Source organism: Zootoca vivipara, chromosome 9 (assembly GCF_965207765.1).
Source record: "Zootoca vivipara chromosome 9, rZooViv2.hap1.1, whole genome shotgun sequence".
Taxonomy (NCBI): domain Eukaryota; kingdom Metazoa; phylum Chordata; class Lepidosauria; order Squamata; family Lacertidae; genus Zootoca; species Zootoca vivipara.
The window spans coordinates 58891621-58905415 of NC_142592.1; the positions used below are offsets into that span (position 1 = coordinate 58891621).

The 13795-nt window shown below is 39.1% G+C and overlaps 1 protein-coding gene across 28 annotated transcripts in view; it reads left to right on the top strand.

The window, feature by feature from the left end:
• Positions 1 to 13795, top strand: part of PLEKHA5 (pleckstrin homology domain containing A5) — a 175802-nt gene that overhangs the window by 121994 nt on the left and 40013 nt on the right. For 27 of the 28 annotated variants that reach the window (XM_035127637.3, XM_088652439.1, XM_088652432.1 and 24 more), the window contains 3 exons: positions 614 to 686; positions 6271 to 6371; positions 7937 to 8052. In XM_035127637.3, coding sequence (XP_034983528.2) covers positions 614 to 686; positions 6271 to 6371; positions 7937 to 8052 — 290 coding nt within the window. Of the gene's footprint in view, positions 1 to 613; positions 687 to 6270; positions 7532 to 7889; positions 8053 to 13795 lie in introns of all 28 variants that reach the window. The other variant, XM_088652451.1, reaches the window with a different exon arrangement.

The following is a 13795-nucleotide window of genomic DNA, read 5'->3' on the forward strand; positions in this document are numbered from 1 at the left end:
TTCCAAATAAGATCCTAAAGATAAGAAAAATAACATTTTGAGAAATCAATTTATGAGAGAAATCACTTTTTATCAAGCATATGCAACTTGTTCCTCAGAGGTATGCTGCCTTTGATCCTGGCAATAACATTTAGACACTATGTGATGAGGAGTTCTATTTGTGGTGATGAACCTTAATGGCTTCCTCACAGATATAACAGTGCTACAGTAACTTCACAGTTGCAGTGCTGAACTCTGGCTTTTAGAGCTGAGGCTTGGTGAGCTTGAGCTCAGGTTAAACCTTTGACCTAGGACAGGCACTGCATTCTCCTGTGGTGAGGAGGGCAAGGCAGCAGTGGCACTTTCCTTCTTACACCTGTATTAATATTCCATATAACTCCTGAAGAAGACCTTGTAATGGTAGCACATTACATGACCCCCCTCCAAAGCAAAAGGGTGTCAGGAAGGGGCCTGCATTTTGCTCACAGCAAGTCCAGGTGCCTCCTCAAGAGTCACAAGAGGGGGATGCTGGCTCTTATTTTGCCAGTTTCCTTAATGTTTTTATTGTCTGTTAAATGTCATCAAAGCCTTTGGATTGTTGAGTCTTATGGATTGTGTGTTTGATTTCATACAGGATAGCACTGGCATGAAGCTATGGAAGAAGCGATGGTTTGTTCTGTCCGATCTGTGCCTCTTTTATTATCGGGGTAAGTTTCCAATTCTTAGAGGCTAACCTAGGCCTTCCAAAGATGACATATGTTGAACTTGTAAAATAAAGGTTTTGAAACTGTCCTGCTGAAATAAACTTAAAAGGGCTAATTTAACCCTCATCTTAATGTGCTCCACAGAACATGATGATAACTGCATCATAAGACAAGACTGTGTAAAGGAACTCTCTGAATTGCAGTGTGAATAATGTAACTTTGTTCTGTTGATCTGATGCACTGCCAGAGGCCATGTCTGATGTCGTTTCCTATTACTCCACCCATTTGCTAACGAAATAATTCTTGCATCTGCAAGAATTTAGAAAATTAGGATTTTGTAAAGTTCACACACTTGGCTGTTATGCCCAGAGAACCCTCCTATTCCTCTTAATTCACTGGTTCCATGCAAGAAGGCAGTTCTAACAAGAAAGTTAACTACAAGCAACCCAGGGCAAGCTCTTAGTAACTTTGTCCTTTATTATCTAACTTTTTGTCAGCATAATACACTACAATTCTCCAACTTTGCCCCAGTACAAGATCTACAAACTTGTAAAAATATATTCTATATTGTTTATACTTAAGATGTGCGAAACGCCATAATCATGATATTATGCTCTGCGTATCTGTGGTCTATCTGTGTCTTGAAACAACTATCAAGCCCAAACTCAAGTCAAAATGGCAATCTGTCAATCTGAGATGGAAGAAGTTGTTTAACTAAGGCCAAATCAGCAGTAATTGAATATCGGCTGTTCATTGTGTGAGAGAGTAGTAAGGGGAAAGTATCAGTAATAATTAAACTTTTGAGTTTGGGTGATGAAATACAGAGCATCCATTGATGAAATCAAGAAAATTAATATGCAATTCATGATATTGAAATGAGGGGGGAATCATATTTTGCAATATCATAACAGCAATCTGTAAAACTTAAAAAATCATTTGAGATTGAGTTAACCCCTCTGCAAAATGGCCATTATACATTTAGGTTTATCAGGGTAATTTTAAGTACCAAATTTCTCATGCAGTAACAACTTAATGAATTCAGAATCATTGTGTGGTTTTTTTCTTTAAAAAAAGAAAGATTATAGGTTGTTGAAAAAACCAAGTCACTGCTGAGTCAAAATTGGTGTAACTGTAATACTGTAATTTTAGACATGGAGACTTTGGTTGAGCTAAAAATGTACTATAATTAGGTAGGTGGCCAGATTGTTGGTGGGTTTTCCTACTTAGAAGAAAAATCAGCTTAGCTTTCTTCGCACAAGTATGCAACTTCTTTGTTCAGGGCAACCATTTTTGCTTTTTTGAGAAATATCCCATTGTGCACATCGAGAATATTAATCATAGCCTAGTACAAAAGTTTTACTTATCTGTGTTGCTAATTCTCTTTAATATTTTCCACTTGATTAAATTATTGGTTTTAGGCTAGATAAGAAATATAAAAACTGATCTGCTTAGATTGCATGAATAAATAAACCAAAGCTATTTATATACCTATCCTCTGGGAAGCAATTGAAGCAGATGGAGTTAGATAACCAGATGTTCTAGTAATCATTTGCAAGCATTAGTAATGGTTATGAGAACACATCAGACACATTAACCCTCACCTATTCACGTTTGAATGCAAAGTTTTGTTTTGTTTAGTTTTTTTAAAAAAAACCTTAGCTTATACTTGATATATAATACCATTTGATAAATGTTGTGTAGGTTCACACAGAGTTCTCTGTTTCTGATTTGGACCTCCCTCGGTTGCTAAGAACAGTTTGGAGGGAGAGTGTGGTTCTCTAATTTTGTTTCCTCCCATCTTTTCTGATTTGGAGAATGTGGGTCCCTGAAAGCAGAATGTGCGCAGAGAGCAACTATGCTCTGTCCTGTCATTTTGGGCTGGGATTGTCTCTGATTGATCTTGCTTTCCTTCAGCTTGGTCCTTGGGAAACTTTAAAACACATGATAGGTTCAAGTTGCTGTCCTTGTTTTTTCCTCCTGTTACCTGAATCCGCTTTGTCCTTCTTCCATCTTCCCTAGTGCATTTTCTTCTGCAACAGTTCTAAAGCATCAAAAGTGGAAGCTTGGGTTCATTTGTACTTTTAAAGCAGCACTTGTTTATTGTTTGGAATTAATATAATATAATGAGAAGACAAGTCCCTACCCCAGAGTTTTTGCTATCTAAGGAGAGAGCAACAAGGGAGGGGAAAAAGAGGAAATTGAGGCAATTAAACAGGGGAAGAATAGGCAATCTTCACCAGATGTTGCATCCGATAAGTTGGACTGTGGACCACAGATGTATATGCCATAATAAATTTATTAGTCCTCTGACACCTTCAATACAATGTTTTTTTTAGCAATTATTTCAGTTTCGTTTACTTAGATTTAGCTACAGTAGAATAACATAATATGTTTATAGCTGCTGCCATCACTTTGGTAGTGTGCAGTTTTAGTGTAATTGGACTTGTTATATTTGTAATGACAGAGAGGCAACCTATAAAACTTAAAATAAATTTATACTTACATAGCATTTCCCCCAATTGCTCAAATCACACTTACTCAGTAATCCTTATAATGATCCAATAAACTAGTCCAGTGTTCTTAACTCCATGTTATAGATGGAGGATTGGATTTTGAGGGATCCTGACTTGTCTGAGGCCACTTTGGAAGTTTGTAGTTGAGCTAAGATTTGAACCACAGGTTTCCTAGCATGTAGTTCATGCTTTTAACTACAACATACTATGCTAGGTTGGAATGGACCGCAGATCCCATACATACTGTGCCAGGGAGCTGTGCAGATCTCCACTCTATTCTGCATCAGCACTTTAAGCAAACCCACTCCAAACACAGAGCCTTCATTTATGTTAAGTTTCAAACAGTTTTTCTATTCCTGGCAGAGGCTTGCTATTCTGGTATTGTAAAAACTCTGTTTTTCAGCATTCTTTTTATTGCTTTTGCTGGAGGATAAAAGACCAATTTCACCTTTGTTGCAAACAACAGAGCATTCTAATTGAATGAGCATTCTAATTGAAGGCCCAGGATAAAAGAGTCTTCTTTTATTTATTTTTTCCTGTTCATTTTCTATGTGAAAATAAAAATAGATGCAGGAGGCAAAGGAATCTGTGGACAAAAGCTCATCTAAAGGGAATTTATAATACAATGTTGGTACAGTAAATAAATTCAGTATAAAAGTGGTTGTGTACATATCTGTTAGAAATAATATCTGGCCATAATTCACACAAAATTAGGTAGTTTTATCTGTGGTATAGATTGATGAGAGGTTTTCTGCCAGAATAGGGGATCCAATTATTTTAAAGAGTTTCCCCCTTAGTAGAGAAAAGTCTCAAAGCTTGCCTCAGTGTGGGTAATAGAGAGCAATCACTGGCCTCTTGCTACAGTACACTTTGAATGGAGTCACCATCTATTTATTGTTTGGCTGTGGGTAGAGCCAGGCCATGTCATATACCAACAACAGGAGGGGGCTGTATATAAAACATAGAACTTATGCTTTGGGAAGAAGGCACTAAGCCACAAAGCTGGATCTTGATTTGGGAACCATTGTTTTCAGGGAGCCACAATTGCACCTGCACTGGGCTTCTTGTCACAGATATTCCTTAATTTTGGATATACTCCCGTCAGTTTCTCTGCTCTCTCGTTTCACCATTCCTGGCCTTGGTTCCACCACTGCCAGTTGCGTTCCAAGGTTGATGCTGTGAGCCAGTCAGTAGTGGTTGGTTTGCCTTTCTTTTCTCTAGTGAAACTAGTATTTATACCGTAGTAAGCATTGTGTCTACATGGATTTGATTGGTTTCCATAGGTCTTGCATAGATCTGGTGGACTGTACATGCAGGCAGCGACCATTTTAGACACATCGGATATGTGTGTGACCATGCTGAACCTGGAAGTGACCTAAAATCATCTCACAAAGGGGCGGAATAGGGGGTGGGTGGGGGTGGAGGCAGAACTGGGTGTTTGCAGGCTTTTTCAGTGGTGCTTCAAATATACGTAATTTCACTTAAACACGTGGTCCCTTGGAATGTAACCCCCCACGTAAATTGGGAGTTGCCTGTAGTCTCAAATGATGACCATAATACTATAATTAAGATAAGACTATACATGAGTAAATATAGCACAATCTAGAGCATCTATTTGTATAGATGCCTTTAAGAGCATGGCAATTAATATAGTACTTTTAGATATTACTTAGATCAAAATATGTTAAGACTTGCTGTGGCCTTTGATGAAAGTTAAGATGGCCAAACCTTATGATATTATGAATTTCATGCTGCTGAATTTCATACAATACTTGTACAGATACATTTTTCTGTCATGTGTGCTAGCATACCGAAATGCCCTCATATATTACAAACTTTGCACCCAAAAGTGTATTTGGTCAAGAATGGCTTGTACTTTCTGTATTGCAGAAGATTTATGTTTAGGCATTAATAGCATGGTCCTTTTAGTCTTGCCTGCCTTGCAGGCTGCATGCTCACTTTGGAAAAATAGTGTCATTTTCCTTCGATGTTGCCATTAAAGACAGCCGTAAGAAACATGGCTTGAATACTTAGCATTCTGCTGTTGTACATCACGTGATCGCTTTTGTTTTGGGCCAGGCATTCCTTGTGTGACTGTGATTGCTGCACTCACACAGGGGGCATTGGCAGGCACATGAACTGCAAATTTGTGTGTTCGCTTTCATGTATTAAACAGCTCCTCTATTGAAGAGGCATCATTAGGCTCTCCACACTTCATAGTGCTTTGAGGTAGAGTTAAAAGCAAGATTAAAACCCTTTTCTCCATTCCAGTGATTAACTGTAATATCCAGATTTAATTCAGCTATTCAGGAGACAATTGAATCCTTCATAATATTTGTTTAGTGAAGTATTTCTGTTAATGAGTGGTGGTGGTGGTGGGGGGATTCATAACACTGTTCCAGTCTGCTGAGATACTTCACCCAGGGTTTGTAAGAAGAGAACCATGGGCGGTCTAAGCTCACAATGACTATTACTCTGAGATGCTCCCTGCTGACATTGGGTGAGGGATGGATGAATAAATGCAGAGGGCACTGCAGAGATAGCAGAGGATTAGATGCTTGCAGTGGTATTCCTTGCTGATTGCCAAGGATTTGCGTTAAGTTTTTACCGGCTGAGCTACATGATACAGTATCGATGAGCTCTTCCAGCTCCTGAAGGCTATTTCTCTTTGCACAAATGCTGTCTGTGTGTTCAGCATTCAGTCAAGAATCCTTGCTGGCAACAAATTTTATAAGAGGTCTGCCTTGAGGAGGGAATAGACAATGATGGGTTGGGCCTCGCTCCCTCATCCTTCATAAAGTGGACTTCCAGGAAGGTCTCAGCCATTGTTTTCTCATGGGCTAGTTTTGCTCCTTGGGGTCCAAAGGCATGGTCTTTGGCTCCCTAAAGACATGTTACGAAATGTGGAAGCTTGTTCTAAAATGGTAGAGTCACTGAATTTGCCCTGAATTTCCTCCACAAATAATTTTAAGCATCTGGAAAAAGTTTTAAGTGCAAATGTCTGTTTCAGTGTTCTAGAATACAGAGCAGCAGCAGTTTGCTACCTTAGTCAACCATTTTTATGTTATTCCTAGATGAAAAAGAAGAGGGAATATTGGGGAGCATACTTCTTCCCAGCTTTCAGATATCTATGCTTTCTTCTGAAGATCACATCAATCGCAAATATGCTTTTAAGGTAAGAATATTATGTATCCTCTGGTCTGTGGTGTGCAGGTGATCAAGAAACCATGATTGTGAACACATTCACTGTTGATTTCAGGTTAGGCAAAAGCTGCCCCAAATTGAAGACTACGCCAATATCATAATTTATTCTCTAGAGAGCTACAAAAAAACCCATCAATTGTAAAGGCAGTAAATTTCACTATTTAGTGTTATCAACATTAGTGGCTCCTCCAATGTGACTGCATATTTTACAGCTTTTTGTTTCAAACATCCTGATTCTTTAGTTTAGGTGTACAGTACTCTTCTTTGATGGTGTGGGAAATGAGCAGTTCAGTCCATTTTGTGTCTCAAGATGATGCCTACACATAATCACATTTTTGCAACTTCTTATCAGCAACCTCCACCATCTAGAAGTTGTACTGGGTCATTTGTCAGTATTGAAATCCATCACTTGAAGCCCTAAATATGTGCACACACTTCTTCCCATCCTTGTGTTAGCCTTTTAGAAAACATTTGTTTACCCTCTGTTTTTACCTTCTTTTGGATTTCTTTGTAATCCACCTGAAACTGGATGGTTGTAACCTTAACAATAGTAGAAGTCCCCTCATTCCCTGGAGAAATGTATGTGTCTGCAGACAACCTTATATCCTCTGCCATGTTGGTGTGTCTCAATGGAATTCAGTTATCTCGCTGCCTTAGCATCCCATTCATTGATATCTTCCTTCCTCTGCTCTCTGGGAGCGTTTTCATTCTCCATGGAACAATTGGGCCAGCAAGTGACACCAGGTGCGAATGAAACTCATGGGCCATCTTCTCCCTATATGTATAATCTACATTCCTAGGCATAGTTTACTACTTGCCCACTGTGCCTCTATTTTTGTAGAATGGCTGCTTAAAAGATTTTGCTTGTAATCTATAGTTCTGTGAGCATTTGCAAGCTAGTTACTTACTAACTTGGACAAGACCAGAGTAATTAATAGCGGCTTTAAGTTGTGCCCTTGAACACTAATTTCATTTTTACAAGGTTTATTTTATTTAATGTATGCTGGATGAATTGTAGCTACTCTTCTGTTAAACAATCTCGCCTAACTTTACATTTTGTTTCTTGGATTTGAACTTCTTTGGGCTCCTGTTGATGATGAGTACACTAAACTGCACTGCATGTTTTAATGGGTGAGTACATAATTTAGAACCTACTATTTTGTCCTGACTCCCAAGTATCTGAGCTAATATATTTCTATAATCTGTGCTTCTCAGATGCCAACAGTGAATTTTTATTCAGTAATTTGTAGAAATCACTTCGAAGCGCAGCAGGTGCACAGTGAAACAACAAGGCTTACAAATTTAATTCTAATATGTTTTTCCTCTAGTATAATTGCCGCAAAAGATGAGCATGATGTTGAATAACATTGTATTAGTTACCGTGTGATGAGTTTCTAGAGGCAGCCTGAATAAATTTTAAAACCAATGAATTACTTATTAAGGAAACCAGTAATATTCTTCTATTTGTTTTCTTCTCGCTCCCTTACAGACTATCGTAACTTCCCCCACCACAATGACCATGTCATTTCCAATCAGGCAGCTCATCCAAACATGAGGACCTATTATTTCTGCACAGATACAGGGAAGGAAATGGAGTTATGGATGAAAGCCATGATAGATGCAGCTCTTGTACAGACAGAGCCTGTGAAAAGGTAACACAGGTTGACAGTGCTGTAGCATCTGTGTTAGTTTATACTACCAGGCTTTTATCCTTCTGTCTTGTGTAGCTACATCTCGATAAATGAGTCATGCTTATTCTGATAGATACTTAATTGTTTTGTCAGGCATAAACTTTTTAGAAATACATTTTTCAGTTAAAAGATGACTCCCCTATGTGAACCTTCAAGGTCATGTTTAGGGGTGTATTACTACTATATCTCCTCCAGCTTTTAAAAACTTCCTAGCAACCCATACTTGGAAGAATGGGCTTTTCCCTCCATCTCGATCAAGGTCCAGGGGTTTTCATGAGACTTGTATGAGGAGGCAGCACTTGTTCAAAAGTATTTACTGGAGCTGGGGAAGCAGACAAGTATACATCCAACTGAGCAGCACAATTTGAGCCTTACATAGTTAGAGTTTGACTCCATTGTGTCAATAATGAGGTGATGAATTGTAAGAGGTGATAAGCTGATTTGAATGACCCATAGTACTATATTATAGAATGATTTTATGTAGCATTAACTCTTTACAATAAACTGATACAGAGTTAATGATGGGGTAACTTTCCCACGACTATTGTAGTACTGTACATTAAACCTCATCCCTTGCATTGCTAGCGTGATTTTAGCTTGTAAAAACAAGACTTTTAATTATAAATATAAAGGTTTCTGTGGGCTGATGGTTTGAGGACAAGAGCCAGTGGAATTAGAAGTGTGCTGGACCAGATTGTTGAAACCTTTAACCTACCCCATTCAAAAAACTCAAACAATAAATTAAAAAAAGTTAATAGTTCTGGAGAAAATGACTTAAGCAATTCCACCTGCCATTGAACCCAATGTGTTTTGACTTTTTGTTATTTTGGCTTTTGGCTTGATACCCGAAGCATAACCTTCACGTAAGTTGTAGGCTGTCCTGCATTTTTAATAGTTGAAATAGGTAGTTCTTCCCATGTTAGAATTAGAGCATACTGAAAATTGGGTTACATTCTGCTGACTACACTAATTTGGAGCCCTCTTGAATGAGTCATAGCTGAAGATGGTGCTTGGAGAGGAGAGAAGCTGCAACTTGCCTTTTTAAAAAATTCCCTTTTTTCATGCCAAAAAAATAACAGCCTGAACATTTGCTGGTGAAACAACATTTCATATGAAATGAGTCATGTATGACCTCTTGCCTTTTCTGATTCTGTCTGGAGAAAGTGGAAAGTTTTCTCTCTCACTCATAATAGTAAAACTTGGGGACATCCAGTGAAGCTGCATGTTAGAAGATTCAGGACGAATAAAAGAAAGTACTTCACACAGCACATGGAATTTGCCCCTCCAAGATGTAGTGATGGCCACCAACTTGGGACAGTTTTAAGGGGGATTAGACAGATTCTTGGAGGACAAGGTTGCCAGTGACTACTAGCCACAATGGCTAGTATGTTCTGCCTCCACTGCCATTGGCAGTATTCTTCTGAATACCAGTTGCTGTGTACAGAAAGTGTTGTTGCTTGTGGGCTTCCCAGGGGCATCTGGTTGTCCATTGTGAGGATAGAATGCTGGGCTCTAGAACAGTGTTTCTCAACCTTTTTTGGGCCACAGCACACTTGTTCCGTGAAAAAAATCACGAGGCACACCACCATTAAAAAAGTTAAAAAATTGAACTCTGTGCCGCCCTATATTATAATTATGACTGTAAGAAACACTTGCCAAATATTGCTTTCTGGTGGGTCAGTGTTGTGTATTGGCGGCCACCAGGCTCGTTTGCACTGAGCTTTGGGAAAGAGGAGGAGAAATATTGCTTTCCGGCGGGTGAGTGTTGCCTATTGGCGGCCGCCAGGCACGTGACAATGCAAATCGCCCTTCTCATCGCCGCACGTCGCGGCACACCAGCCAGCGTCTCGCGGCACACTAGTGTGCCGCGGAACAGCGGTTGAGAAACGCTGCTCTAGAAGAAGGCCTTTAGCCTGAACTAGCAAGGTTCTCCTCTTATTCTTATCTTTCTGTGTTCCTTTAGCAATATAATATATTTTCTAGATCTCTGCTCAGTAGTAATGAATATGTATAATACACATGTTATTGAAGCTATTTGGCCTTAGAGACTTAACTGTAAGTAGTCTCACGGAGCGAGGTCTGGTGGAGTTATTCTGTTATAAGTAGACTCAGGTTTAATAATGTCCTGAGGGGTCTATTGAGAATAATTAATCCTAACTGTTTTAAATAAGCAAAAGCCCATTTAAACTTGTCACTCAAACAATGAAACAAGCTCCCATGTGGTTACATCTTTGATTATTTCCCTAATTTAGGTCACTCGTAAGAATGCCCTGGCATTTTCCAAAACACTGTTGCTTTTCCTTTATCAGTTAAATTATGCTTTCCTACAACAACTTTCAATGTTGTGCTGAAATATCAATAAATGATACCCCATATTCATTGCCTATAATTTTTGGCAATTTTGGCATCATATGCAAGTAAACTATCAAAGAACTATTAAGAATGGAATAAAGAATAAAGGGACATGGGTAGTGATACAGTCAGTGGAGGAAAGGTGGAGTGTAATGCATGCTAGGACTTCAGGCTTTGAAGGAAACACCAGAATGACATGAGCATAACAGCAAAAATTACATGATTTTAGCAGATGTCTTTTGAAATTCAGTTTAAGGAAAAGATGATGACAGGGGGGGAATGTCCCACAAGGAAAAGGCTGCAATAATCTAGAATTTAGACCTATAGTTTTGAAATCCTTTTCTGGTGAAACGGGGGTTTCTCAATGAAAAGGCTACGAGCAGACAGCCTTCCATGACTGAGAGCTTGTTTTCCATTACTGATCCCCTCCTGTAATTTGTACCGGTAGTTGCAGGAAAGTTGTGGTTGTGACCAAAGTCTCATTCATGGAGAAAGAATGATATCAATGTTTTAGGCATGAGTAGGCAGATAGATGAAGAACAAAGGACGGCATTGTGATTTTAAAAGAGTTGCTTTAAAAGGAATCAAGCCCATATGATGTATAAAAGAAATGGTAATTTGAATTCTGTATAAAACTGTAAATGTCTAGGATTGCTTAGATAGATGACTTTAAGATGAGATAAAATCAGGGTCCCCAAACAGGGGCTTGTTCCATGAATCCTTTTGGGGTGGGGATTATTTCAAAGTGCTTCAAAATGGAATAGAATTCTGGTTACCATTGGTTACCTGACAGCTTAAAGCAAATCATGATCTTTGATTTTTAATATCTGTGAGTTTTTATTATATATAGATACTGTTGTACATTGTTTTGATATTTTTATGATATAGCACTGTATAAACAAATCATCACCTAGGTATTGGAAAGTTTAGGGGAAGAGAATTTAATTTGTTTGGAAACTCAAGTCCTCCCTACCTACTCTAAAATAACCATAGTATTGGTAGTGGGCATTAACCCCGCCCTCCCCTGTAATGTGGACCAATAAGACTCCTCAGGCTGTAAAAGAAAAAGCTTGAAAAAAGCCAGTTAGAAAAGCATGAATGAAGTTGTATTGATGGTGAGAAAAGTGTTGCACTGCAGTAAGGTTAGCATTTCAAATGGGAGTAAGGTGGGAGAGAGATTCCATGTAGTCAGGATCCATGGTGCTTCTTGGTGAGGCTAGATGAATGATAATGTTCCCCAAATATTTGGGGAAGGCAGGAGTTGCTAAAGCCATTAAGCAGACATATCAGCAGACAGGCTTGCTAGAATAGGCGATACTGAGAAGGGGGGTGGGGTAGAGAGAGTAGTGCTAATTAGGTTAAAATAGGGGTTCCCAAACTAAGGCCTGGGGGCCGGATACGGCCCAATCGCCTTCTAAATCCGGCCCGGTCCGGGAATCAGCATGTTTTTACATGAGTAGAATGTGTCCTTTTATTTAAAATGCATCTCTGGATTATTTGTGGGGCATAGGAATTCATTCTTTTTTTTTATAAAAAAAATACAGTCCGGCCCCCCACAAGGTCTGAGAGACAGTGGACTGGCCCCCTGCTGAAAAAGTTGATGACCCCTGGGTTAAAATCACCACCAAATCCTTACCACCAGGATTTCTCAATAGATGAATGAGTCCGTGTGAAAAGGGTTAATTGAAGGCAGGACATTTGAAAAAATTCATTAGAGATGGACCTTGGCCAGTAATGAAGTGGGAGAATGTATCTGGTGACAGGTAAAGATGACACTGACACACACACACACACACACACACACACACACACACACACACACACCAGTGTCAATGAATAAGAAGTGGAAATGATAACAGTGGTAGCAGGGGAGGAGAGAGTTGGAGCATAAAGATACTTGTCTTCATACCCATATTATTTTTTGAAATGTCAGTGAGGCATTTAGGAAGAACAGTTGATTTGACAGTTCAGTGGGATTGGGCAAGGTGAGAGATTAGTTTAGAAAAAAAGTAATCCACTTGAAGATGGTAGCTGAAACTTTAGCAGATATGAAAATTGTTGAGAGCTCTGATGGATTCCTACAGAGATTGGGAAAGATGAAAAGGGACAGGACAACAATTGGCAGTTATAACAGGAGAACCAGAAATAGGGCAGTGTCCTATATCTCAAGGGGAAGGAGTGAAAGTGAAATAAGATACAAAGAACAGACAGAACAGACTTGGAAGGTAAGAACATGGCCAAAATGTAAATGAGTTAAAATCAGCAGCTGAATGCAGGATTTTTTATGAGGAAGGTATTTCAAAAGTAGGAACAAGAAGATTGAAATTTTAAGCAGAAAGGAGGAGCCAGCTGACACAATGTATGTGAGTAAAATAGATTGGTGGGAGAGAGGGAGAACTCAGCAGGTTGTGGGACTGGGACGGGCGATAGGATAGGCCTACTTAAATGCAGTAGACTAGTTGGAAGATGAGAATGAAAGAGAAAGTGGGATGGTGGTGAAAGCAAGCCTCTAAAATTTAATAAGAGCGGTAGATCTGCCAACATCTGAATGGGTAAATTCAGGGTAAATATGCTAACAGTGCAGCTGTTACTGTTTCTGATAAATACAATTATTTTACACCACAGTTCAAGTCAGCAGATATTTTCCCCACTGTAATTATAGAAGCCACAAGTGTTTTCCCAAAGATGAATAATAACTGACATGAAACTTGCCAAATGAAGCAAATTGATGATGTCAGTGACCATGTAAAATTTAAAATAGAATAATATTTCCCTTTATCTATTGAATGTCTAGCACAGGAGGTCCAGGAGCTAGACAGCTCTGTATATTGCTCCATCACAAAAGATGGCTTGAAATTAATGAGGATTTGAGAGGCTTTAACTGCTAAAAAGAAGTCAAAGTGTACTTTCCCAACACTTTGAAGTCTGAAAATTTTGCCTTCACATTTTTATCCCCTTTCATAGCTATCAGATTGAATACTGCGGTTGGGGCTGTTCCCTGTGTTAACAGTTATATCAAATGCAGAATTTAAGTAGTAGTAGTTTCTTCTAGTGCTGCATCTCTAAGACAGTGAGTGATGTCCAACATAAGTGATCGAGTAGGCCCATAGAAATCAGTAGGCTTAAGACCACTGATGTCAATGAGTCTGTTCTGAATTATGACTATCCCCCTTCTAAAAACTGTCCATTTTAGACCCAGTTACCTGTCCAATCTCCAGCCAGCCTCACAGTAGATTTGCTTTTACTGAGCTGCATTTTCAAGCTATGCCCTCTGCCATCTTTGATGGATGATATAACAGGGTACCATACGAAGACAGACTTTGTATATGTGGGCAACCACAAGTGGAAGACA